At 44.7% G+C, this 24,149-nt stretch overlaps 1 protein-coding gene across 5 annotated transcripts in view; it reads left to right on the top strand.

Annotated features, from left to right (window-relative positions):
• Coro1c (coronin 1C) overlaps window positions 1–17,431 on the top strand; it is a 79,865-nt gene extending 62,434 nt beyond the window's left edge. For all 5 annotated transcript variants that reach the window (XM_027923382.2, XM_027923381.2, XM_071617333.1 and 2 more), the window contains exons 4-11: window positions 4,768–4,897; window positions 7,002–7,183; window positions 8,448–8,567; window positions 9,258–9,362; window positions 12,290–12,435; window positions 14,886–14,943; window positions 15,048–15,293; window positions 16,480–17,431. In XM_027923382.2, the coding sequence (XP_027779183.1) occupies window positions 4,768–4,897; window positions 7,002–7,183; window positions 8,448–8,567; window positions 9,258–9,362; window positions 12,290–12,435; window positions 14,886–14,943; window positions 15,048–15,293; window positions 16,480–16,599 (1,107 nt within the window). In that variant the 3' untranslated portion in view covers window positions 16,600–17,431. The remainder of the gene's footprint in view (window positions 1–4,767; window positions 4,898–7,001; window positions 7,184–8,447; window positions 8,568–9,257; window positions 9,363–12,289; window positions 12,436–14,885; window positions 14,944–15,047; window positions 15,294–16,479) is intronic.
• Window positions 17,432–24,149: the final 6,718 nt, after the last annotated feature.

Below are 24,149 nucleotides of genomic sequence, written 5' to 3' on the forward strand. Positions count from 1 at the left end.
CTGATCTTTGTTGTCTCTGAGCTGCAGGAGGCCAGACCTTCAGTCCAAATTGGTAGGCCCCCTTACCAGGAAGGAGCAGGCCACCCTAAAAAGATTAGAGAGCCACGTTACAGCTGGCCTGTGAGTAGGGCTTGTGGCCTCAGCCAGGGGATGTGAGTGCCCAGTGTGGACAGACTCAGAGCTCCTTCCCGCAGCCTCCGGTGGAGAGCAGCATTTACCAGCAAACCCCAGGGTTCTGTTGTCTTTCCATTTTGTTTCCCAGAGTCACTTCCTCCTCCTGCTGTCAGTTCCTGTGCCTGTGGCATTACCTTTTGACCCCAGTGCCTCTTCTCTGCTGTCCCTCAGCCAGCCTCTTTGAGACATTGTTCAGATGCTGCACACACTTTTTAGAAAATTGTTTTATGCATCTGTGCTGTTTTATTTTGAAATTGGGTACTTGATTTTCTGTTTTCATTTCCTTTTATTTAACTCCTTTCCATTCTTAGGGGTCTTCTCCTCAGAGAACCTCCCTGGTTAGACCAGGCTTGGTTAGCAAGAAATTAACTGGTGACACTTGCTTTTCATTCAGCACTCAGCTTATGCAAAAGTTGGCACAATTTGGTTGTACTGTACGATTTGGTTGCACTGTATGGTCTCCTGGTGACTAATACAGGAATGACAATAGCTAGGGCTTCCTGGGTGTCTGCCTTAGGCTGGGCATTATTCTCCATGTGTTAAATACACGTTACCAACTTAGTCCTTCAACCACCCCACTGAGGGCCAAGTTCATTATTATCCCATTTTCTGTAGATGAGGAAACAAAGCAAGAAAGGTTAGGTGAGTGTCGCCAAGGTCACAACCCTGGAATGTGGCAGAATGGATTCTCACTGTCAGTTTGGCTTGAGCCCATCTTAGCTAGTGCTCTATGCTCTCCTCCATTTGGGAAGCATTATTGGGGCACTGGGCTCTGTTCCAAAGGCTTTATTGGCCCTTTAATCCCCACAGCAGCCCTAGCAGGTGCAGGGACTGATGTTACAATTGTGTTGTTCGCCCAGTCCTGGTCGATGCCTAAACGAGGGCTCACCCAGCTCCAGAACCTGTCCTCTAGCTTTTATGTCACACCATTTGCATTTGCTGTTTTTACTTTTCAGTCCAATGAAACCCTTCTGTTTTCTGCTAGATCATTTAACTCCCCTTAAAGTAGGGCCCATATTCAGTCACCTGGGACCAGACCTGCATTGTAGTGGCTCCTCAGTAGCTGTGTTGCATGAGCATGTAGTCAAGGTAGTACAGTGGGTTATTGCCTGTATTAAATGCAGAAATCCAGGAGGAACCATTAAATTGACTGAAAGTGAGTTAATAAAAGAACACTGCTTCTTTATTTAAAAATTCATGTGTTTTGCTTCATCAAAATTTCCTCAGTTCAAGCAAGAGGTGGATAAAGGAGAAACTAGAGAAAGGAAAAGATAAAGAAAGCCCTGTTAGGATCTCTGTTTCTGCCCTCATACTTAAGGATGGAAATGCTAATAACCAAAGTCTCCTATCACTTCAGCCCTCATTAGGGAGTTAGAAAACGCAGTACTTAGTTCATGGTCAGAGCTGGGCAGAGGAGGTTTTGCAGTCTTTGAAAGACTCCTAGCAGTCCATGATTAGGCTGCCATCTGCAGGTGGTGGGTGGTATTACCACTCTTTCAAAACCGAGGTCAAATTGGACTTTAAAAATGCATTTCCTGTTGAATTACTAATTGTTTCTCTGTTGACTTTATGCTTTGATTGGATCAATAGCCATTGTTTTCTATTGGTTCTGTTCAAAATTTTATTCAAAAATTTGAGTAGCCAAATTTAATTTGGAGCTCTTTGGTTATTCATAAAACCTTTGAATAAAAGTAACATGTCAGGCTGGACATGGTTGTGCATGCCCTGAATCCCACTGGCTCGGGAGGCTGAGACAGAAGGATCGCAAGTTAAAAGACAGCCTTAGCAACTTAGCAAGGACCTAAGCAACTCAGTGAGACCAGTGTCTAATAAAATACAAAAAGGGCTTGGGATGTGGCTCAGTGGTTGAGCACCCCTGGTTAAAAGAAAAAAAAAAAATCAGGATGAAAGCAAATGTCATGCTGAAGGGGAAGCAGTTAGTCTCCCACAGTCTCCCAGGAGTGAGAGGAGCATAGTTTAAAGTCTGCCCAGCAGGAAAGGCTGGGGTCTGGGTGAGGGAGAGGTAGGTTGTGCTTTTGCTTTCTGTTTTTGTTCACACCTGCCATCTGTAAAATTTGAATGATGGGGGTTCTGGAGCAATCAGGTGACATTTAGGCTTGGGCCCTCAGAAGGCAGGTTTATTTTGCAATGATTTGCGTAAGAGGTTATATTTTAGACTGAGTAGAATTTAGCTGTAATAATGAATGAATCACTCAACTTAGAATCTTTTCCTACCCTTCGGGATGGCGAACTTTGTTCTCATCTTTTGCAGGACAACGGAAAAGAGTTGAACCTTAAACATTCATCTAATCCACATCTGCACTCTACTAAGCAATGGAAAACTAACAGTTTTTCATCTCATTCTTAAAAATCCCAACAAGGGGAAATTATGTTTCTCAGTTGTTCCACTGTTGAGTATGATTCTCACTGGCAGGTTCTGAGTTTTTCATGAACTAGTTCCTTAAAATCTTTTTTAGGAATTACTTATTTTAATCTTCATATATAAGAAGATAATTATTTTAAACTTCAGCCTTTTCACAAACTTAAATATTTAATTTAATCTGTTCTTCAAGAATTTTCAATGCTACTCAACTCACTTATAACTGGGTCCTTCCCGTCTTAGAGGATATTTCCGCTTCTTAACCTTTAAAACCACAGTGCTCCATTGTTAAAGTCTCTTATTCCTTCCACTTTGATACTCTCCCTGTTACCTTCTCCCCCTGCTGCTTGGGCACATCACTAGGTAAGATGTGGGGATCTTCTGTGTGTCTTCACCAGTCAAGAGGACGAAAACGGCAACAACAACGGCCTTACTTATTTACGCAGAACTCCCCACTTTAGTGTACAATTCAATGATTTTTAGGAAATTCACAGGAATTTCCTAAAGTGGTCTTCCACTGTATATATGATTTTTAGGAAATAAAAATCACCACAATTTTAGAATATTTTCAAAAAGAAGCCCTATATCTTCAGTTATCACCTCTCATTCGTCTTCCCCAACACAAAGCCACCACTGATCTATTTCCTGTCTCTTTCTGGTTTGCTCTTCCAGACATTTTGCATACTGAAATGCTATCATATGTGACCTTCTGTGTCTGAATTCTTCCACTTAGCATGTTTTCCAGGTTCATGCATGTTGTAGCATTTATCAGAGCCTTATTCTTATTTGTGGCCAATTGGTTTTCCATTGTATGTATCTCATATTTTGTTTGGCCATTTAGCAGTGGATGGACACTTGGGATGTTTCTACTTTTTGGCTATTATGAATAGTAGTGTGTGGGAGTAGAATTACAGGGCCTCAGTGGGACTCAGGCAACAGGAAGATGGCAAGTTGAGGCCAGCCTCAGCAACTTAGCAAGGCACTAAGCAACTCAGTGAGAACTTGTCTCAAAATGAAAAATAAAAAGGGCCGGGGGGTAGGGAGGGAGAGCATGGAAGGATTAGATGAATTCTAGATAGGGAAGTGGGGTAGGAAGGAAAGGGAGGGGGCAGGGGATAACTTCATGTGTATCATTCAAGGGACTGTCAGATTGTTTCCCAAAGTGTCTGTGCCATCTAACATTTCCACCAACAGTGTAGGAAGGCTCTGGTTTCTCTGCATTTTTGCCAACACTTGTTATGTCTTTTTTTTATTCTAGCCATCTTAGTGGGTACATGTGAAGTGATATCTGAGGCTTTGATTTGCACTGCGCTGTGGCTAATAATGTCAAACATCTTTTCACGTGCCTTTGGACCCTTATACTTTAAAATGTCTATTTGGTTTCCTGGCCCATTTTTTTCCTAAGAAGTATTTAATAACAGCATTTGCAGTTTTAAATAATTGATGTTCATTATGGAGGCTGGTCCAGTGCCACATTGCCTCAAAATTCAGTATTTTCTATTAGTTTTAGAAACCTCAAACATTAAACATTTTGAGGCTTTTTGGTCCTTGCCCGTTTTTAAATTGTACTATTTGTCTTTATGTTAAGTTTTAAGAGTTCTTATTATACTCTAGATACAAGCCTCTTATCAGCTGTATGATTTGCAAATTATTTTCTCCTATTCTGTGGGTGGTCTTTTTTCTTCCTTTATCTTTTGAAACAGATTTTTAATTTTGATGAAGTCCAGTTTTCTTTTTCTTTGGCTAGATTTGCTTTCTGTAGAATATGTTATAAATTATTTCATTTTCCCAATAGAAAATATGTTTTAAAAACTGCACCATTACCTCAGAAGCACAGACATAGAAGGTTTTTATTCATCCCTGCCATGCTTTTATGAATGCTTCTACCATTTTCTATTTCATTTCAAATTTTTTTACACGTTTCTAACTGGAGAGTTAGAACTTAACAAAAAAAATTTTTAAATCCCACCTAATATTATATAAAAGAGGAGGGGTAATGTTTTATAGGACTTATATTCTGATCTCACATGTCATACTACATTTTTTAAATAACTGTACACAGTCATTTCACAACAAAATGTGAAAGGCCTTTCACCCAGATGTCATCGAGTGCTCCAGCTAGACAGCAAGTCTTCAAATCAGATTGTCACAGTAAACATGATAATAACAGGTGATGAATTTCATATGGATCATCTTCCTTCCTTTTCCAACAGGTATGGCAGATCCCGGAAAACGGACTTACCCTCTCCCTGACTGAACCTGTGGTGATTTTAGAAGGCCACTCGAAGAGAGTCGGCATCGTGGCCTGGCATCCGACAGCCCGCAACGTGCTCCTCAGTGCAGGTAGGTGCTCAGCAGTGCTTCCCCGCCGCTGGCCCGTCCTTCACACAGCCCTGAGGTGGAGGGAGCAACAGGTGTGTTTTGAGTGTGTGCTGCGTACAGTGTTGAAGCAGAGCAGTAGTGAACCATGGTGAGGTGCACGTACAAAAGTTAGTTTATGGGGCTGGGCTCAGCGGAAGAGCGCTCGCCTAGCATGTGCGAGGCCCTGGATTCGATCCTCAGCACCACATGAGAATGAATAAATAAACAAATAAATAAATAAAATAAAGATATTTTTAAAATGTAAGCATAATATATATTTAAAAATTAGTTTACACACAGAGATGGCTTTGTACACTTCACACGTGACCTCTTTTTGCAGTTAGTGGTACACCTCACTCCTGTCTGTATCATTAAATGTTCTCCCTATAATATTTTTAACGACTCTCCGCAACAGTCCATCGTCTGTCTGTTTAGTTAGCTCCTTATTCCTGAACAATGATGGTCTGACTTCTCACCGTTGCACAGCACTGCAGAGCGCCCATGTCTTGGTCTTAGTGTGCTTACTGGTTTCTCACTTGAGTGTTTCCCAAGTTTGATTTGCAGAAATTTTTTTCCTTTTGCTCAGAATCTGAGATTTTATCTCAGATAAATCTTCATAAAAGCAATACAGAGGGCATTAGGGAGCTTTTGGATAGAAATGTTCTAACCTGATTGTGGTAGAAGCTGCATGATTATATATACTGATTGAAACAGTCTTAAGTATGCTTAAATAGGTGCATTATATTATATGTAAATTATACTTTAATAATACTGGTTTCTTGAAAAAAAAATACTAATGTTAGTGGCAGAATTTTTAAAAATCTTTCCCCTTACCAGTAAAAAAGAGAGAGGCAGTTTCGTTTTTAACTGGGGGCAGAGGATGTTTATGATTTTTGATCAATTAAGTAAATTGAATGCCAGGAACCTTCTGAAACCAAGAACCACTTTTCAATAAAAGACACCAGGGCTGGGGATATAGCTCAGGCCCTGCGTTCAATCCCCAGCACCACCAAAAACACAACAAAAAAACTCTGTGTAGGATAGTTTTTTTTAATAAGCACTGGTTGACTGTACTTGGGAACTTTCCCAATGATTTACACAGAACCTCTGTCTGATAAAAGGAAAATGTCCTGGAGGTAGAATTCCATCAGAGAAATCCTGCTGCCCTTCTCATTGAGGTCACAAATAGGGTGTCATCAGCAGACTGCTCCTGGTTCTCCTTTTTACAAGTGAAGGGCAAGGTTTGACTGGAGCGTTTTGCGTATTTTAAGACTATGAGATCCATCTGCAGTGGCTGTTTGCCTGTGAAAGCAAGGCAGAGAGAGTGTCGGCTCTCCATCCCAGAATGTAGCTCCAACTTTTTATACTTTTGTGCAGATTTTTTTCCCTTAAATTCCCTACTTCTACCAATTAGGTAACTTAGGTATCATAGGTGTTAGTGACTAGCTTTTCTAAATCACTTTTAAAATTGCTTTATTGGTAAGAATTCACTTTAGGGTGTTCTTTCTCTGTTTTATCTTTGAACTGATGTTCTAAGTATTCTTCCTTGCCGACAGCACTGGAGAGTGAGTTCAGGGATATTTCACCACTGAGCTACATCCTCAGTGCCCCCCCACCTTTAAAATATTTTTGTTTAGTTGTAGATGGACACAATAGCTTTAACTAATTAATTAATTTATTAATTTATTATGTGGTGCTGAGGACTGAACCCAGTGCCTCACGCATGCGAGGCAAGCGCTTAACCACTGAGCTACAACCCCAGCCTCTTCCCAGTCCCTTTTTAATTTTTTGAGATAGGGTTTTGCTAAGTTGCTGAGGCTGACCTCAAACTTGTGATGCCTGGGATTACAGGCTTATGCCAACCTGCCCAGCTGATGCCCAGCTTTAAAAGAGATTGGGACAAGATCCTTTAATGATTTTATTTCTATTGTATGCTCCTTTTTTCTTTGTCACTTTTGGTCTTGGATTTCCAGTAAGTAGAGCCCCTTATTCTTACCTGCCTTTCCGTGCATTTATTTCCTTATATTCTTCTGGCTTTCCTGTACAGGTTTCTAATCTTTGAGGGGCTTGGTTTTGCTTGTTTCAGGCTGTGACAATGCCATCATCATCTGGAATGTGGGGACAGGGGAAGCCCTTATAAACTTGGACGATATGCATTCAGACATGATCTATAACGTGAGTTGGAACCGGAACGGCAGTCTGATCTGCACAGCTTCCAAAGACAAGAAAGTGCGAGTGATCGATCCCAGGAAACAAGAGCTTGTTGCTGTGAGTATGTGAGGGCAAAACCCAGGGGCTGTGGACTTCAGTGTCTGTGGGCTCCTTGCTTTTAAGGCAGAAGAACCACTGGCTGGTGGCCCTGGGAGTGCAGACACAGTGATGAGGGAGCAGAGGCGTGTCCAGGCGTGTCCACATGCAGCCTTTACTCAACTCACCTCTCTCCCTAGGTGGCCATTTTTCATGAAGAGTCAGTTTTTTTCGGTTCACTAGTGTCCTTAAGCACTCACAGGTCTGGCTCAGCTAAACCAGACTACATGCCTGGTCTTGGGGCTCAGTGCTGACGGTTGATTAGTTGATTCTGCTCCCTGTTCCAGAAATGATTGTTACAGAGCCTTTTACAGAACTGCAGCAGGTTCTCATAAGGTCAGTATGTTAGATTCTACTCCCTAGTTTGGGGAGCAAAATTGACAAAAGGTAGACATTTGGATCTTTAGTCAGACTTGCAGTGCCAAATATTGAATACAGAACATCTGATTTCACCCATGCTCTGAGGCCCTTCCTGAGATATGTTTGGTGTTGGTAGTGTTACATCTGAAGGGTACTGTGACAGTTGTGGCTAGTGCTTACTGAGCACTGGGGACTTCCCATCCCCATGCAGCCTTTATCTATCCAGAATCTTCCTCAGGTGGATATGAGGGCACTGTGGTGGTAAACACCTGTAATCCCAGTGGCTTGAGAGGCTGAGGCAGGAGGATCCCAAGTTCCAGGCCAGCCTTAGCAACTTAGCAAGACCCTGTCTCAAAACATAAATAAATAAATAAATAAGTAGGTCTGGGGGATATGGCTCAGTGGTTAGATGCCCCTGGGTTCAATCCCTGGTTCTTTAAAAAAAAAAAAAAAAAGAAAGAAAGGAAGTAGAAACAAAGGGGTTAATTAGACTCGACTTCTTGATGTCTGGTGCTGGTAGAAATCAGAGCCTACACCCAGCCTTCAAGTTATAACTGTCTTGAAAAACAAGGCATTGGCAGAGTCCTTCTATGTCCTGTGTCTGCAGTGTGTGGACCTGGGTTGGCAGCAGGATGTGGTGGAAGGAGTGAGGTTTTTTGAGTCGGATCCTGGAGCTCTTGCTTGTTAGCTAGCTGGGGGACTTTGACTGGTCACTAGTGCTGCTCTGATTCCTCACCTGGGGTCATGGTCGACATCAGGAGAGTGTGGGTGACAGGTGGGGTGAGGGAGGGTCAATATGTGGTTTTCCCACCTTTCCTTCTTGCAGTTTGAATGTGCATAATGTGCCTCTTGCTCTCACTCCCAGGAGAAGGAGAAGGCCCATGAGGGAGCCAGGCCCATGAGAGCCATCTTCCTGGCTGACGGCAACGTCTTTACCACTGGGTTCAGTCGCATGAGTGAGCGGCAGCTGGCACTCTGGAATCCTGTAGGTTCCCTCCTCACCTCCCGCATGCTTCACAGAGCATTCTCTCTGTTGGGGCTCTGGGTTGTTAAGTGTATGAATATAGGATTCTTAGTGTGGTGTTCTGAACTCCTGCTTGTTGTCAGTTGGATGTCAAGTCCCTGTCCTCACTGGAGATAGGCAGTGAATATATTTCAAAAATGCGTTCTTGTTACTCCCAGGGAGCCTTATGCTGACTAGATTTTTAAAAAAGAATGTGCAAAGAATCCAATGTTTTAGATTTAGGAAATCAATTCTACACTTATTTATATCATCAAAATAGTCATTCTTGGGAAAGCATTCATAACTAGTGGAAGTGGGAAGAAACCCTGAACTAGAGACAGTTACAATGTTCTCTATGTCTTCTAACTTTTTGAACGTTTGTATACGTATTTATTTTATAATAAGGAAAAAGTACTTTTAAAAAAAGAAATGGGCTCAGAAGAAAAGGGCTGTCAATCTTTGTCATGGAGTCACACATTTATGTTGTCAAATTCATATAATTTTCAGTGAGGTTTGATCCCTCCTGGTGTTTATGTGAATGAAATTTATATGTGCATTGTTCAAGCTTTATGTTATTCTTGGAAAATGGCTCACTTAATTGAAGAATGTCTAATAAGCTATAAAATTTGTCTTGTAAAAATGTAGAGACATATACATATGTTTTATTTTCAGAAAAACATGCAGGAACCAATTGCTCTTCATGAAATGGACACTAGCAATGGAGTTTTGCTGCCTTTCTATGATCCTGACACCAGTATCATTTACTTATGTGGAAAGGTAAACTGATTTCAATATTAAATTGAAAGGTATATTCCGTACCCCCCACCCTTTGTTTTTTTTAAGTGCTAAGGATCAAACACAGGGCCTCACGTGTGCTAGGCAGGCACTTTACACCCAATGAATTCCCAGCCCCATCATTTAAGGTTTCTGAGTTGTCTACTTTGTGTGTCTTAAGCTGAGATAAGGTCTCTAGACCACTGTTTGTCACTTGTGAATTGTGTAGTGATAACATACTCTGTTCAGTGCTTTTGACTAACACAGGGTTTGGGCTAGAGTTTTGGGATGGCTGCTGTTGGGGAATCTTCACTACAGGCCTCCAGTGAAAAAGAGATGATGTGCCTGGACAGGTGTAGTTCACTGGTCACCTAGAGTGTGCAAAGCCCTGGGTTCTATCCCAAGCAGCACAAGACATAAGCAGCACAAGACATAAAAGAGGACACACTGGTGTTCTGTTTTCACTGACTACTTCTGCACAACGGGTGATTTTGGATCTGTCTGCGTTGTTATTAGTTATGGGGCTGGTATGTCACATTTAATGCTGAAAACTATCACATAACCCTAGATCAGCGTGTATGTTCTCAGTGCCACCTGCCATGGGCTTGTGAAGAGAACAGTGCTGTGTGCAGTGAGCTCTGACAGCCTCCAAGACTCTCCAGGGCTCTCTGGGTGGTTCTGGTTCCTGGGGTTCAGCGTTAGAACCCTAGGCTTGAAGATTTCCACTGACAACAAAAAGGTTTCAGAAGGTGACAACTGTTAGGTACAGGAAGATGCCACCCTGAAGTCAGAGCACCTCTTCCTGTCTTACGACCTCAGTGTCACTAAACTGTTGATAGCTTTACTGCTGTCGTTATTTCACTTTTGTAAATGATAAATTCACAGTTCCTTATTCTTGTATAGGCTGAATTCCTTAGAACTTTTTGTAGTTGAAATAATAGTAAGAATGCTGCTCTTGATTGGATAGAGAGAAAGGATGGAAGAGGAGGGGAGGAGTAGGGAGGATAGGAAGGGCAGCAGAATAGAATAGACAATATGATTGATGTATGTACATTCCATGTATGTATTATATATCAAAATGCATTCTACTGTCTTGTATGACTAAAAAAATAAATACAAATTAAAAAAAAAAAAAAGAATGCTGCTCTTGATGTATTCCAGACCCACTTCACCTTTGTATCAGTTATCAAAAACACAATTCAGATTCCTTGATCAGGTTCCCTCACTGAGGTGTCCATGTTCAATTGCTTGAGCTTTGTACAAATGGGCAACCTCCTACCCGAAGTTGTTTACAGGCTGTTCTTCATCTTATTTCCAAGACTGCAGAGCAGAGAGTAGCCTCTGTTTTGAGGAAGGTGGAGTTAAGTATACATTTGATTTTTTACTGTGACTTGTTCAGGACCACATTTTACAAAATGCCTTGTTTCCTTTATTATTGTTTCTGGAAAGGAAAGTTCTATTAAAATTGTTTTAGTTTGAATATAGAATAGTTTTTAAAATTATGGCTTATTTTGAAAAAAAAAATTGAGCTTAATTCAAATGTATGCCAATACCTTCCACACTTAAGGTAATATTCAGAGACAGTTGTTTTGGCTTAGAGAAATTTCTGGAATATTCACACTTGAAGATTCCTTATTAATTAATGTCTTTGATTTAAATCTAACCAAAAACTGCAACATTATTCTTTGTACATTGTCATTATATAGTGTTAACAAGCTTAGTTGCAAATAAAATACTTAATAAAAAAAGGTGCTTTTGTTGTATTTCCCAAACCTGTTAGAAAGCCACCTTTGTGGGTGATGGTTTCCTTTCCACAGTTGACAGAGGGTGCTTCTGAGCTACTTTGCATTTCTTTTTAGGTCAGTTACCTAGAATCTGAGATCTTGTCTGTTTCCTTGAAAGTCACTTTACTGCAGATGTTAACAGCTGTTAAGTACATAGGCCTCGCCCTTGCTGCATCAAAACAAACCAAATGAGCACTTTGCAGGTAGTATTGGTGTGAGATGGAATATCATTTACGATATGCAGAAAATGAAACAGATGGAAACTATGAGAACCAAGATTCTTGTTAGGGCATCATACTGCCTAGCTCTTTTTGTCTTCTTGTGTGCACGTGTGTGTGTGTGTGTGTGTGTGTGTGTGTGTGTGTCTCCCCCCCCCACACACAGATAGGGCCGCCTTCATTGTTTAGGTTCATGTAAGGGTGTAACTGTTATTTATGCTTAGATTAGCATATGCCTCAGACTTCAGATCTCCCAAAAATATGACTGTTCTAAATATGATAACTGTAGAATTTTACACATTACAATGAGATAGTTCTACTTTTTGAAGCTTAAGAATACTCATGAAGGGCTGGGGCTGTAGCTCAGTGGGGGAGCCCTTGCCTAGCACATGTGAGGCACTGGGTTCAATCCTCAGTACCACAGAAAAATAAACACATAAAATAAAGGCATGCTATTCATCTACAACTAAAAATTATAAAAAAAAAAAAAAAGAACGAATGCTCATGAAAACTGATGTTTCTTAATTAGAAAAATCTCACTTTTTGCTGTTGTCGGATTGTCTGATGTTGAGCTGACAGATCTGTGAACAGTGCTATGCGGGATCAGGGAGCAGATCCTATAATCAGTGACTACATGCTCAGCAATTCACTCTTTTGTTTGACTTTTGATGTTGAACTGCAAGGCAGTTGGGCAGAAATATGGAGGAGGTCTTTTAAAGGGCATGGTAGTGATCTGTCGGTAATGAGGGCTCAATCTCTGAGGAAAAGAACCTTACATACTTCAGGTCAGCCTCTTTATGAAAGTGAAAAAAGGTCAGCCTCTGAGGCCCAGTCCCCATGAGTGCTGGGTCGCATAGGAGAGAGACACCCTCCCACACCCGCTGTTTCAGATACTGTTAAAGACAAACTCATCTCTGATTTTTTGTAGGGAGACAGCAGTATTCGCTACTTTGAGATCACGGATGAATCCCCATATGTCCACTACCTCAACACATTCAGCAGCAAGGAGCCTCAGAGAGGCATGGGTTACATGCCCAAGAGAGGACTCGACGTTAACAAATGTGAAATTGCCAGGTAACAAATTGATATCGTAAAGTATTGCAGTTGTTCGTGCTGTTGGTGTAGCATCAGAGCCACACAGTTCCACGGCCTTCTGTGTGCCCGAGGCTCCCTGCCCCTGCATGTGGGTGGAGCCGTGTCTTATGTCCTGCTCATACAACTGGGAGCTTAGCAGTCCGTGTAGCATACACTTAGTGAAATAGTGACACCTTCCTCTCTGACTCCAAGCTGAGGCTGTGGCCATGGTCCCCTGGGTGGTGGGCAGGTGAGAACCTGGCCCTGGAATGGAAAAGGGGTGGCTCTCTGCTCTCAGGGGGATAGGACTGAGCTCCATCCTGGGTTGTGGATCCTTCTGGTCCTAAACTAGAGAATACAGGGTTCTGCGATGATTTGTGAGGCTAGTTTGATTTAGGAAGTTCAGCTGTGTTGTATGACTTTTACTTATCTACACTTGTCTTGAATTTGAAGTTTATATCCTATAACACTAGTGGGCCTCCTACGGGCACATTTTTTCTCACAGTAGTCAACAGGAGATACTCAACAGACACCCAGTGGCCAGTGACCACTTTAAACAACAGAATAGCATCACACTATCAATCATATCATGCGTTAGTGTAACATGAAGTTTATACAGACAAGTTTGTATGGGTTCAAACCCCAGCACCCAAAACAAACAAAATAGCAGCAACCAAAAATGTTTGCTCCTCTGGCCACATGATTAAGAATTGATACTTAAATCTTTAAAAATAATAGGAGGGCTGGGGGTGGGGCTCAGCGATAGATCACTTGCCTAGCACATTTGAGGCCCTGATTTTGATCCTTAGCACCACATAAACATAAATAAATAAAATGAAGATATTGTGTCCAACTACAACTGAAAAATAAATATTTAAAAAAATAATAGAAAAAGAATTTTTATAAACTTTATATGAATATAAACTGAATTATAGCTCCAGCCCTTAATTTATATTAATCATTATTTTTTTAAATAGCTGGGACAATGAAAGATAGCTGTCCCAGATAATCCAGAATTGCAGTTTGACCAGACTAACCCAAGTGTGGTTTAAAAGGATTGAATCTGAACTTAAGATTACACCCAATTATTTAGGAGCACATTTATTTTACCATCATCTAAACATTCAAGAAAAACTTTGAGCACAGCTGTTCGGGACCCTCCTGTCTATCTGTGCTGAGCCTTGATTACGTGTCAGACCCTGAACTAAACACACGTGGGTGACCTCTTCTGCTTCTCCCCACAACCCAGGAAGAGGGTGTTTTTATGCCCATTTTATGGAGGAGGAGCCAGGGCTGGGGTGGCCGCGCTCCTGGAGAGGCTGCGTCGCCCTGGCCCAGCTGGAAGTCAGGGCCGCAGGCTTCCTTCACTGTGCTGCTGCTGCGGCGGCGGCGGCTGCGGCGTAGTTTTCACTAAATCTTTCTTTAAAACGGCTTTTGGTTTATCTGTAACCCTATTGAAATAGTGAATAGGCAAGTTTGACACGGCAGGTTTTTAAAATGTGGTTTGGGGAACACCTTGACTGGCAAAGCCACACTCGGCTCTTGTTTCATCTGAGTGCTGCCCAGCATGTGCCCCTCTGCCGGAGTTCACTGTGGCTCCCTCTCTTGCCAAGAACTTTGGTGAGAACTCTCGGTTATTTCCCTTCCTGGCTGGGAAGAAATTGGCTTCTCTAATCACTTTTATTATAATTTTTGGTTTTGTTTATTGTGAGATGCAAAAGAAAATTCTATCCCTTTTCCCCTTCAATTAGAGGATATTTTTTGCTCCTCCATAGGATAATATAATTTGCTTTCCACGTTTTGGATAATTTCAAATTTTCCTTGATGTGGGGTTTGCTTGAATACCTAAATTTCATTAGGTGTTGTGGTGCACAGCTGAAATTCCAGCAACTCAGGAGCCAAGTCAGGAGGATTGCAAGTACCTGTTGCCCTCCACCAAAAAACCCAAAAAGACAAAATCTACCCCAAATCAAAATCTACTTCCTAGGATTGCTTCTTTTTAAAAGTCATATTTATACTTCAAATGTTCAACTGCTCAAGCTGGCAGAAGACCTGGCACACAGGGTGTAGCAACAGCTTCACATTAGGGGGGTCCCCACCTGTCTGCTACATGGTAACTTTTTCACAAGTGAATCAGTTCCAGTGTTGCTACTATTTCCACCACAGTCCTTCTGCCCCAGGTATTTGCAGTTTGACTGTCACAGTAATCCACAGATCTCTACTCATGGTCCTTGTCTCCAGTCTGCCATTTTCTGGCAGAGATACGCCGAGCTCATCTGTGAAGTGGGAAAGTGGGACCGCTTAAGTACCTACTGCCAGGGTGGATCAGAGGTGAGGGGTAAAGAAGCATTCATCTCCCATATCCCCCAGCATTGTAGTTAACAGTTCTTGATCCTGTTATTCAGTCATATTTCACTTTATGGAACTTTGTCTTTATTTTTCCTTTGAAGATTCTTCAAGCTGCATGAGAGAAAGTGTGAGCCCATTATCATGACTGTTCCCAGGAAGGTGAGTGCCCAGCTTTCTAGGCAGTCCATGTTTGTTTGTTTTAAATCCCAGACCCAGAACTGGTTCCTTCCTTACTGAAGCGTTCCCCCAAATGTGTTTTGCAGTCTGACCTTTTCCAAGATGACCTGTACCCAGACACGGCAGGCCCCGAGGCTGCGCTGGAGGCAGAAGAGTGGTTTGAAGGGAAGAACGCTGACCCAATCCTCATCTCCTTGAAGCACGGCTACATTCCAGGCAAAAACAGGGATCTCAAAGTGGTCAAGAAGAACATTCTGGACAGCAAGCCCACTGCAAACAAGAAGTGTGACCTGATCAACGTCCCCAAGAAAACCACAGACACGACTAGTGTGGTGAGGAGCACAGCAACTTGAGGCTGTGCTTGATCTGCGCGTGCCTTGTCCCCTGCAAAGTCCTCTGTTATGCAGGGCATTGCTGAATAGTGTTCCGGCTGTGGACACCCAGGAGCTTTCGGTGACTCATAACATGCACTGGGCCTAAGAAAGTCCTGGGGCCCGTGACTTGATGAGTTATGGTCACCCTTGGCTCCTTTAGCTCTGGTTATTATATTATTAATTATTTGGTTATTATATTTTTATTATATTATCATAAACAATGCCTGGAATAGATATCAGTCTACCACCATCTCTGAGAGTGAATAGGACGTTTGTGAGTTTTTCTCTTTGCCCAAACCCTCCTCTGATTTGGGTAGAAATGAAACGACATGGGAGGGCAGGGTCCCAGGAGCCAGGAAGAGAAGGTTCCTGGAAGCAGGCAGTGGTGGCAGTGTTGGGGTGCTGTCGAGGGGCGTGGTGAAGGCAGGATCTGGCAGTGTGTGGGCTACCACAAGACGATCTTGGCAAAGCCGTGGCAGAGGTGGGCACCCAGCCTGCCATTGAAGACCTGCTGTGGCCACAGAATACTGACACTGCCGGGAATCAGGTCCTGGGAGGAGAAGATCCAGGGAGTGCGTGGGCTGGGGGCCGGGGGGTGGGGGTGGGGGGAGTTTGGTTACTGAGAAGGTGGAGGAACGAGGAGGTACAGTGCCTTGGAGGAGCTGACATTTTGGTCCTTGACAAGGAGCTAGTACCCAGCCTTTGGTGGCTGTAGAGTTTCTGGATCAGCTCTGAGTGGGGGAGGCTCAGTCCTCTTTAGAAAAGCTAACAGAGGCCCAGGAATTCCACTCCCAGGACCTGCCTAGCAGGTGGAGAGGCTCAGCAGCCTTTTGGTAGGAATCACCCCTAGCCCAGTGGGGAGGTTGGGATTTGGGCAGCCTTGCAGTCCTATCCTACAGTGTGTGACCTGACAGAGTCTTTGAGTAAGTGCACAGGCAGTGCTTTGGGGTCTCAGAGGGACCGAACAGCGGCAGTTATGTTCTCATAAGGCCCACATGTGGCAGGTTGTGACTTCTTTTTCCAATTTGGTGACTTTGGTTTGCCATTTGCCAAATAGAAAATTACATTTTAAGTCCTATAGTCCGAATCGTGTTGAAGTTTGTTTACTGCTTTCTAATCACTGCCCCCTTTTTTATTTTCTCAGCAAAACGAAGCCAAGTTGGATGAAATTTTAAAAGAGATCAAATCTATAAAAGACACAATCTGCAATCAAGATGAGCGTATTTCCAAGTTAGAACAGCAGATGGCGAAGATAGCCGCCTGAAGGTCCCTCCCACCCTCCGGAACCTGGGAGTGAGAACTTGGGCTTTGGTAGCTGGTTGTTGGTGTGGTCCGAGGGAGGGTGGAGGGGGAGGCACTGCCATTGGGAGACATTCCATTTCAGAGTTGTCAACCAGCAGCGATAGGCCACATTCCAGTAAGAACTCGAGCGACTCCCAAATTTGCAAAAAAAAAAAAAGGAGAAAAGGAAAAAAGAAAAAAAAAAAGCTGAGCTTTTTATCAGAAAGCTTTTTTGATGTTTTAAGTGTTATGTGACTTGTTGAACTCTTAAAGACAAAAGTGCTACTTTTAAAATCCCAGATATTCTGAATTTTAGAAAACAAACCAATTCCAATTCAGTGTCATGCCCAAGTACTTTTTTTTTAAATGAATAGGGACCAATGCCACATTGCTTTTTATATTTCTTTCTTTTTTTAATGTTGCCAAAACCAAAAGTAGCTTTTTTTCTTTATATTTTGCTACTTTGCAGTATTTGTGTGTGATTTTTTTTCCTTAATTTGAAAGGGACAGCACTGTGTATGTTTATAAACTAGATGAAGATATTATTTTGTATAAACATTCATCTGAGAACAATCAGAGCAGTAGCCACTGGCAGCACAAGCCTGGTCATCTTAATGACTGCGGAAGGAAGACTTGAAGAATCATGTGGACCTTCTCACTACCCTCTCATTCCGTTGAGTCTTCTGATCCAAAAAAGTGTACATCGTATCTCTTCCTTTCTTTCCTTTCTCTTTTCTAGAAATTGGGTGGTTGTACCAGAATGGAATTTTGCTTCTTGATTCTGTGCTTCAGATGATTATAATCTAACCAAACTAGCACGTGTCCCTGCAGTTTGTCACACATAGGCTCTGTCACATTCATCACTCCACACCTCACTGCTCAGGCTGCGGTCCGTACTTGACAGGGGCACTCGGACCAGAGCGTGCGCATGTTGTTGAGTGTCCCCTCTTGCCTGTCTCAGCAGCTTACCTGGCTCTTGCGACGTGCTGGGCAGGGAGCTTGGAGGCGAGCAGCCCTGGTGGCCTGCTACTGTCCTGAGCAGTGTTGGAGAAGGAGCAGCTCTCCTTACACCCACAGAACTCCTGCCCTCCCTCCTCTGTCTGCTGCATGTCCCTCGGGGCCCAGCAGTCCTGCCCATCTTCCTGCCCTTAGCCCTAATCACATTCAGCAAAATGAGGCCAAAAGATGCTGTTGAGTGTTGAGACAGGAGAATGGCCTAGAACGAGGCAGAAGAGGGAGTGCAGGCCAGGCCGTAGCTTTCACATGCATGGACATGCCTCTTCGCCCCCGCACACAAACCAGTTCTCCAGCTCACAGCTGTGTTGGGCTGCAGAGGCTTCCTGGACCCGGAGTGAGTCAGAGACCAGTGCTAGTCACCTGTTCGTTCTTAGGCTAGCTGGAACTTTGCTGCACTTCCATGATCTCAATTGCATGTTTGCAAAACCAGACTTGACGAGCCTCTGTTCTGGAAGGGCTGAGTGTGCCTGAATGAGCCATGGAGTGCACGGGGGCCATGAGGAGACCTCCCTCTCGTGTGCGTGCACTGGGGTGGGTACGGGGCTGACTGGAAGCCGTGTGGCCAGGGAGCCAGGATGAGGCAGAGTATGGTGGCAGCCAGTTGGAAGGCCTGGCCCCACTTGGTACTGTCCCAGCAGAAAAGGTACCATGTTCTTAACCAACAATATTGGGGTTGCTGTCTCCACAATTTCAGGGCATCTGAATGTTGAGTTTTGTGTGTATGTACGTATGTATTTTTAATATAGAAGTGGATAACGAGATGTAAAGAAAACAGTCATCACAAGGACATAAGTCAAACTTACATTGTTTTTTTTTTTTTTATCAATGTAATCTGCTAAAGGACCTTCATTTCTAAGATTCAGAAATGTTTTAATTTTATCAAATTAAATAAAGAATTTTTGTGGTTGGTGGAACCCTATAGGAAAGGTGATTCGAAGAGAAGAGGGAGGGCAAGGGACCGTCACCCTGACCTTAGTTTGTAGCTTCTGCTTATTTAATGAATGGATGCCCATCCAGGCCCAAGGAGTGCCTGAAGCATTGTGGATTATTTTCCCTGTTTTGTCGTCTTCTTCTTTTTTTAAAAAATGCCATGACATCCCAGAGGAGGACAGTGAATTACTCCTAGATCGGCTCTTATAGAGCACCATAGTGTTCTGTCAAAACACTTGCTTCCATTTTCAAAGATAAAAGTCATTGATTACAAATTGGTGTCCCGTGTTTCTTTCGCACCTCAGCCGTCTCTGAGGCAGCCTGTGCCTCTCTGCCCAGCACAGCTTCTCTGGCTCTTGGGACCAGCCTGGTGACTCTCCACTCTCTGAGGTGAGTCCTGGGGGTGGGGGAGCAGCTGAGCTCAAGAGGGCCCTTCAAGAGTGGGTGGCTTCTCCAGATTCCCGCAGCACCCTGTCTCCAGTGTGGCCCCTTTCCTATCTTGGAATAAGGAGGAGGATTCCGTATGGTCAGATGAGAGCAGTGCCCCTATCTGGCTACACAGCCAGCCTGTGGTGTGCACCCTCCGTGGCACCACGATGAGCTGATCCCTGGCGAGGCTGCAGCTACTATAAATGTGACAGACAGTCCTCACAAAGCCGCCGCCTCAGGTGCCTTATCCTAAAGATGTCTTGTCTGTGATCAGGACGGCAGCCCGGGTGTTGGTCAGCCCAGGGCTGCAGGGAGCAGAAGTTGGCAGACGCTGTCTGCAGACCCACAGTCAGGGGGCAGGCGCATGGTGGTCTGTTTATAACTGACTTGTTTTCTGGCTTGGCCGCCTTGATTCTTTGCCAGAAGACCTAAAAGGCTATCATGTTGTCCCCAGACAGCCAGCCAGACCTTGTCTGGGGAGAACTTCCATTTTTTAAAGGTTACTTCCCTTGATGTGTGTCCTACGTCCAGAAAAACTTTTTGTTGGGTCTTAAGAATCTGTTGACTCTAAATGACCCTTTCACTTTATGTGGCCACATTAAAATGTTCTGAAACTATCACTGGGTTGTGGACATGAGTCATGTCCCTTCCTTTTGAAGGAGATACTTGGTGCCCAGGCTGGACCGTGCTCTTTGTTCCAAACTGCAGCACCTGCCCTCCAGAGAACGCCAGGGCGGTGGGCTTCACCCCACTGCCAGGGGGTTGTGCGCAGGGTGGCCGCACCCTCCTGGAGGGAGTCCACCCCGCGTACCCAAAGTCTGAGGTGTTCTTACCTTTTTTTTTTTTTTTATATTTTTTAGTTGTAGATGGACACAATACCTTTATTTATTTATCTTTATATGGTGCTAAGGCTGGAGCCCAGGGCCTCGCACATGCTAGGAGAGCACTGAGCCACCACCCCAGCCCCTCTTCTACCCTTTGACCCAAGACTTTCACCTGTGGGAATTCTGTCTCCCTGGAACCACTGGGCCATATGCTTAGGAATTGCAAGATGAAGAACAGAAGGAATGTGTTTACGTTATGTGTTAGGTTCATGCGCTGTAATGTTGGGTGGTTATTTACAGTCACTTAAAAGATTATCACATAGGAAATAATGAAAAGAAGACATTGTTAAATGAAGTGGCTTCCAGCTTTTGTTGTAGAAATCTGTCTCTCTGAGTTAAAGTATATTATTTCTGGGTGCTGGGTGTCCACCACCAACTGCTTCTGGGTATTTGAAGTGGCCCACCATGAGCTATGTCACTGATGTCACGAAGAAAAAGTTAAATTTGTGTTTAAACAGTTGTCATAGCTCACCCTTGAAACCACGTGGCCTTCAGTGACGTCAGTTGGCTTGTCTGCTCAGCAACAAGATGGGCACTGAAGGTGGTGCCTGTTAGACCTCTTAGGAACCTGAGTGAGCCAGGACAGGAGCAGTGGCGCACACCCGTCATCCCAGCAGCTTAGGGGACTGAGGCAGGAGGATCAGAGTTCAAAGCCAGCCTCAGCAAACGCGAGGCCCTAAGCCACTCAGTGAGACTCAGTTTCTAAATAAAATACAAAATAGGGCTGGGAGTGTGGCTCAGTGGTTGAGTGTCCCTGGGTTCAATCCCCGATGCCCTGACCCCCAGCAAAAAAAAAAAAAAAAAAGATGGGCAGAAGCCAGTCTGCTTCACTCAGGTGGTTTGGACAGACCCTTTTAAGGATCTGTGTGAACAATTTTAAACACCAGAAACGTTACTACAAGTTGTAGGTGGAAGTTGTGAGTCATCTTTATTACATTGAGTTTTTATTTTGTTTTTTGAGGTACCGGAGATTTAACCCAGGGGCACTTTACCACTGAACCACATCCCCAGCCCTTCTTATTTTTTGAGTTGGGGTCCTGCTAAATTGCTTAGGGCCTCACTGAGTTGCTGAGGCTGAGTCTGGCCTCAAGTTTGCAATCCTCTTGCCCCCAGCCTTCTGAGGTGCTGCTAGGATTATAGGTGTGCACCACCACACCAGGCTTCAGATCTGATTTTCGAAATTTTCAGTTGATTTTCTCATTCCTGGCAAAAATAATTAAAATTAATATATTAGTGATAAATCAACAATTATTAAAATAAACAAATTGTTGGGAAATAAATGGTGCCGTGGCATTAAGATAGCTGGGGGAAAGACTTGAAACCCCAGAGTGTGGAGTAAATCACAAAGGAAACAATAGATCAGCCACACACAAATTAAATCATTTAAGACCTTAAGATGATAAAACATGAAGGCCACAGAAACTGGGAAATATGTTTTTAACAAGTAGATTCTGATGTGCTTCGTCTGGGTCCCAGCTGTCTCTGAGCACCACTCTGGATGGATGTGTGAGATTTCAAGTCTGATGCCTGGTGCAGGCCCATGTATACCGGTGGCTCCAGCAGCTTGGGAGGCTGAGGCGGGAGGATCAAAAGTTCGAGGTCGGGCGTGGTAACTTAGCAACCTTGTCTTAGGAAGGGCTGGGGTGGAGCTCAGTGGTTCAACCCCTAGTGCTGGGTCTAAGCTGAAGTCCAAGTTGGCTGACTCCTCCAGCGTCCCTCATCCCTGTGCCAAAAACCAGCAAACAGTTCATCACAAATTTTCAGGTGGAAGGAGTTGGCTAGGAGACGCCAGCCTGGTGGGCCCTGATGAACTGTTGGCTGGGGGGCTGGCAGTGCGTCTGGCCAGCCTCACTGCTGCTGGGTGCTCCTCGGGTCCTCAGCCGGGGTGCGCACACCTTCCCCACAGCCCTGCATCGTCACCTGTTTCCCAGCCTCACCCCTGTCCCCTGTCCCACTAGACCAGTTCTGTCCATCTGGGCTTCCACTGTGCCAAGACTGGTGCTGACAAGTGTGAGGGGCTGGTACAGCGGGCCCAGGGTCCAGCCAGGAAAGGTGTTCAGACTAAAGCACGGTGAAAATCAGCCGTCAAGCTTTCAGCACACGGTTCAAGCTCCTGCACTGAGAACCAGGAAGATGTAGATTCACTTCCATGCTGAGGTGCTCTGTGGGCTGTCGCAGGTCAAGTGCCCCATCATTCACAGACTCCTGACTGCTCGGGCAGTCTTCGAACACGGTTCTCAAGACGACAGATGGGTTGTCACTACCCTACCCAGTTTCCTTGAGAGGCTCACAATTCCACAGAAAGTACAAGGTGGAGGTTCTGAGGGCCACCTGCCAGACACCCTCCTGCCCCACAGAGAAGCCAGGCCATTTCCTGACAGCCTTGTAACTGGTTCTCTGCCTCCAGCCACCTGTTCCCTTTTTCACTTCCAAATAATGTTTTCTAGAACAAAATCTGCCAAGGTGGCTGAAGAAGAGTGGCTTGTCCTCCCCTTGTCTAGCAGAGCCCACACTTAAAGCATTTGCCCACACATCTGGGTGCCTGTTATCCAGGCAGTGACACCAGAACTCGCCGCCAGAGCTCCCCAACTTCAGCCTGTTCTCCAAGCCCCAGCCAGGCCGACGATTTAAAGACAAACTAAGGCCAAACCCACCCCGCTGGGAGTTTCTATCTAGCCCATAAAATAAGAATGGTTTTTACATTTTTAAGTGGGGGTTGGGGCAGGGCAACAGACATGTACCCAGTGGCAGGTAAGAACCATACGCAATTCAAGTTCCTGTTTCCACAAATAAAGTTTTTGGGAACACGTCACATATTGCCCATGGCTGCTTTTTCTCTATTCCCAGAAAAGTTGGGTGGGGACAGTCTGTGGGAACAAAGCTTAATAAATATATACTGCCTAGTCCTTAAAGAAAGTGCTCACTGGCCACGTCGCTGGGCTCAAAGCCCTCTGTTGACTTCCTGTTTCACTCACAATAAGGTCTAAGGCCCTTATGGTTGGCCTGGGAGAGCCTGTGCAACCTACCCTGCCACCTCAACTGATGCTCCAATTTGCGAGGCCTCCTACCCCCCATGGGTCCATCCTTCCCCCGCCTCCAGTGACTGCACTCAGCACCCCACCTGATAGCCACTGGAGAACGGCACCTCCGTCCCCTGCCCACATTTTCCCATGACAGGTGCCTAACCCCCACAGCATCCAACAGCTCACTGGAATCCATTTGACTATCTCTCAAATGAATATGAACTTTATGACGACAGGGACTTGTTTCCCTTATCGGGATTCCCAGGATCTGGCCCAGTGTGTCAATGGATATCTGTCGAGTGATGGAAATGATAGAGACGTGTCTGGGGTACGGGCATCTGTTGGATTACCTGCTCAGCTCTACTTGGCTTCCAGAATATGACCTCTGACCATGTCAACCCCGGGCTGGGCCAATCTCCAGTGCCACCTGCAGTGGTGGCACATCTGAGTTTTCCTTTATGGGGACCTGGGAGTTGGGGAGCACTTGGGCAGAGCAGGTGGTGGAGAAAGGGCTCTAGGCCCCTTCAGTTCCCCAAGTCTGTGCCTGAGGCCCACCTGCATCTCCAAGGAGGCCCCAGCACACCTGTTGCCCTGTGAGCCAGTTGAGTTTGCAACCAATGTTCACATCTACAGGTCTCTCCATCAGAGGTGCTGTGATTTGAGGTCCAGTCCCCAAGGTCCGTTCCGCCAGGTGCCCGCGGAGGCCCGGTGCTCAAGGATGGCTGTCCCAGGCCTGGGCTCCTCCTGGGTCTGGAGCACGTTTCTACGTTTCTTTGTCCTCTGGCCTTCTAGCTTTGGGTTCTGCCCGTGTCCGGCCTCTGGTTGCCTAAGCTGCCTGGGAGTCCCTGCTCTTGTCTTTCCAGGGGAATGGCCTTACACTGCCATCTCCAACCCAGAACCCAGCTCCTGGGGCTGCCCAGATGAGCAGCCAGACTGTGGGACTGAAAGTGAATCCCCTGAGGATCTGTTCCTATTTGAGGAGGGGAATTGAATCCCGGCATGGCAGGCCCCCAGTAACCATTTCCTCTTCCAGTGATTCACATCGGCAAGCGTGTGCCCCTTAGAAGGCAGGAGGCTGGGTGGGGAGGGCAGGCCTTCTTGGTCTGTTCTAAGACAGCAGCTCTTCTTGGTCTGTTCTATGACAGCTTGGCTTTCCTTTGAGCACAGGACCCCATGGATCCCATGGTGGGTAAATTAAAAACAAAACAAACTCCACTGTCCTGGAGAAACCAGACAGCAGGCCAGCCGAT

This window comes from Marmota flaviventris, chromosome 1 (assembly GCF_047511675.1).
Source record: "Marmota flaviventris isolate mMarFla1 chromosome 1, mMarFla1.hap1, whole genome shotgun sequence".
NCBI lineage: Eukaryota > Metazoa > Chordata > Mammalia > Rodentia > Sciuridae > Marmota > Marmota flaviventris.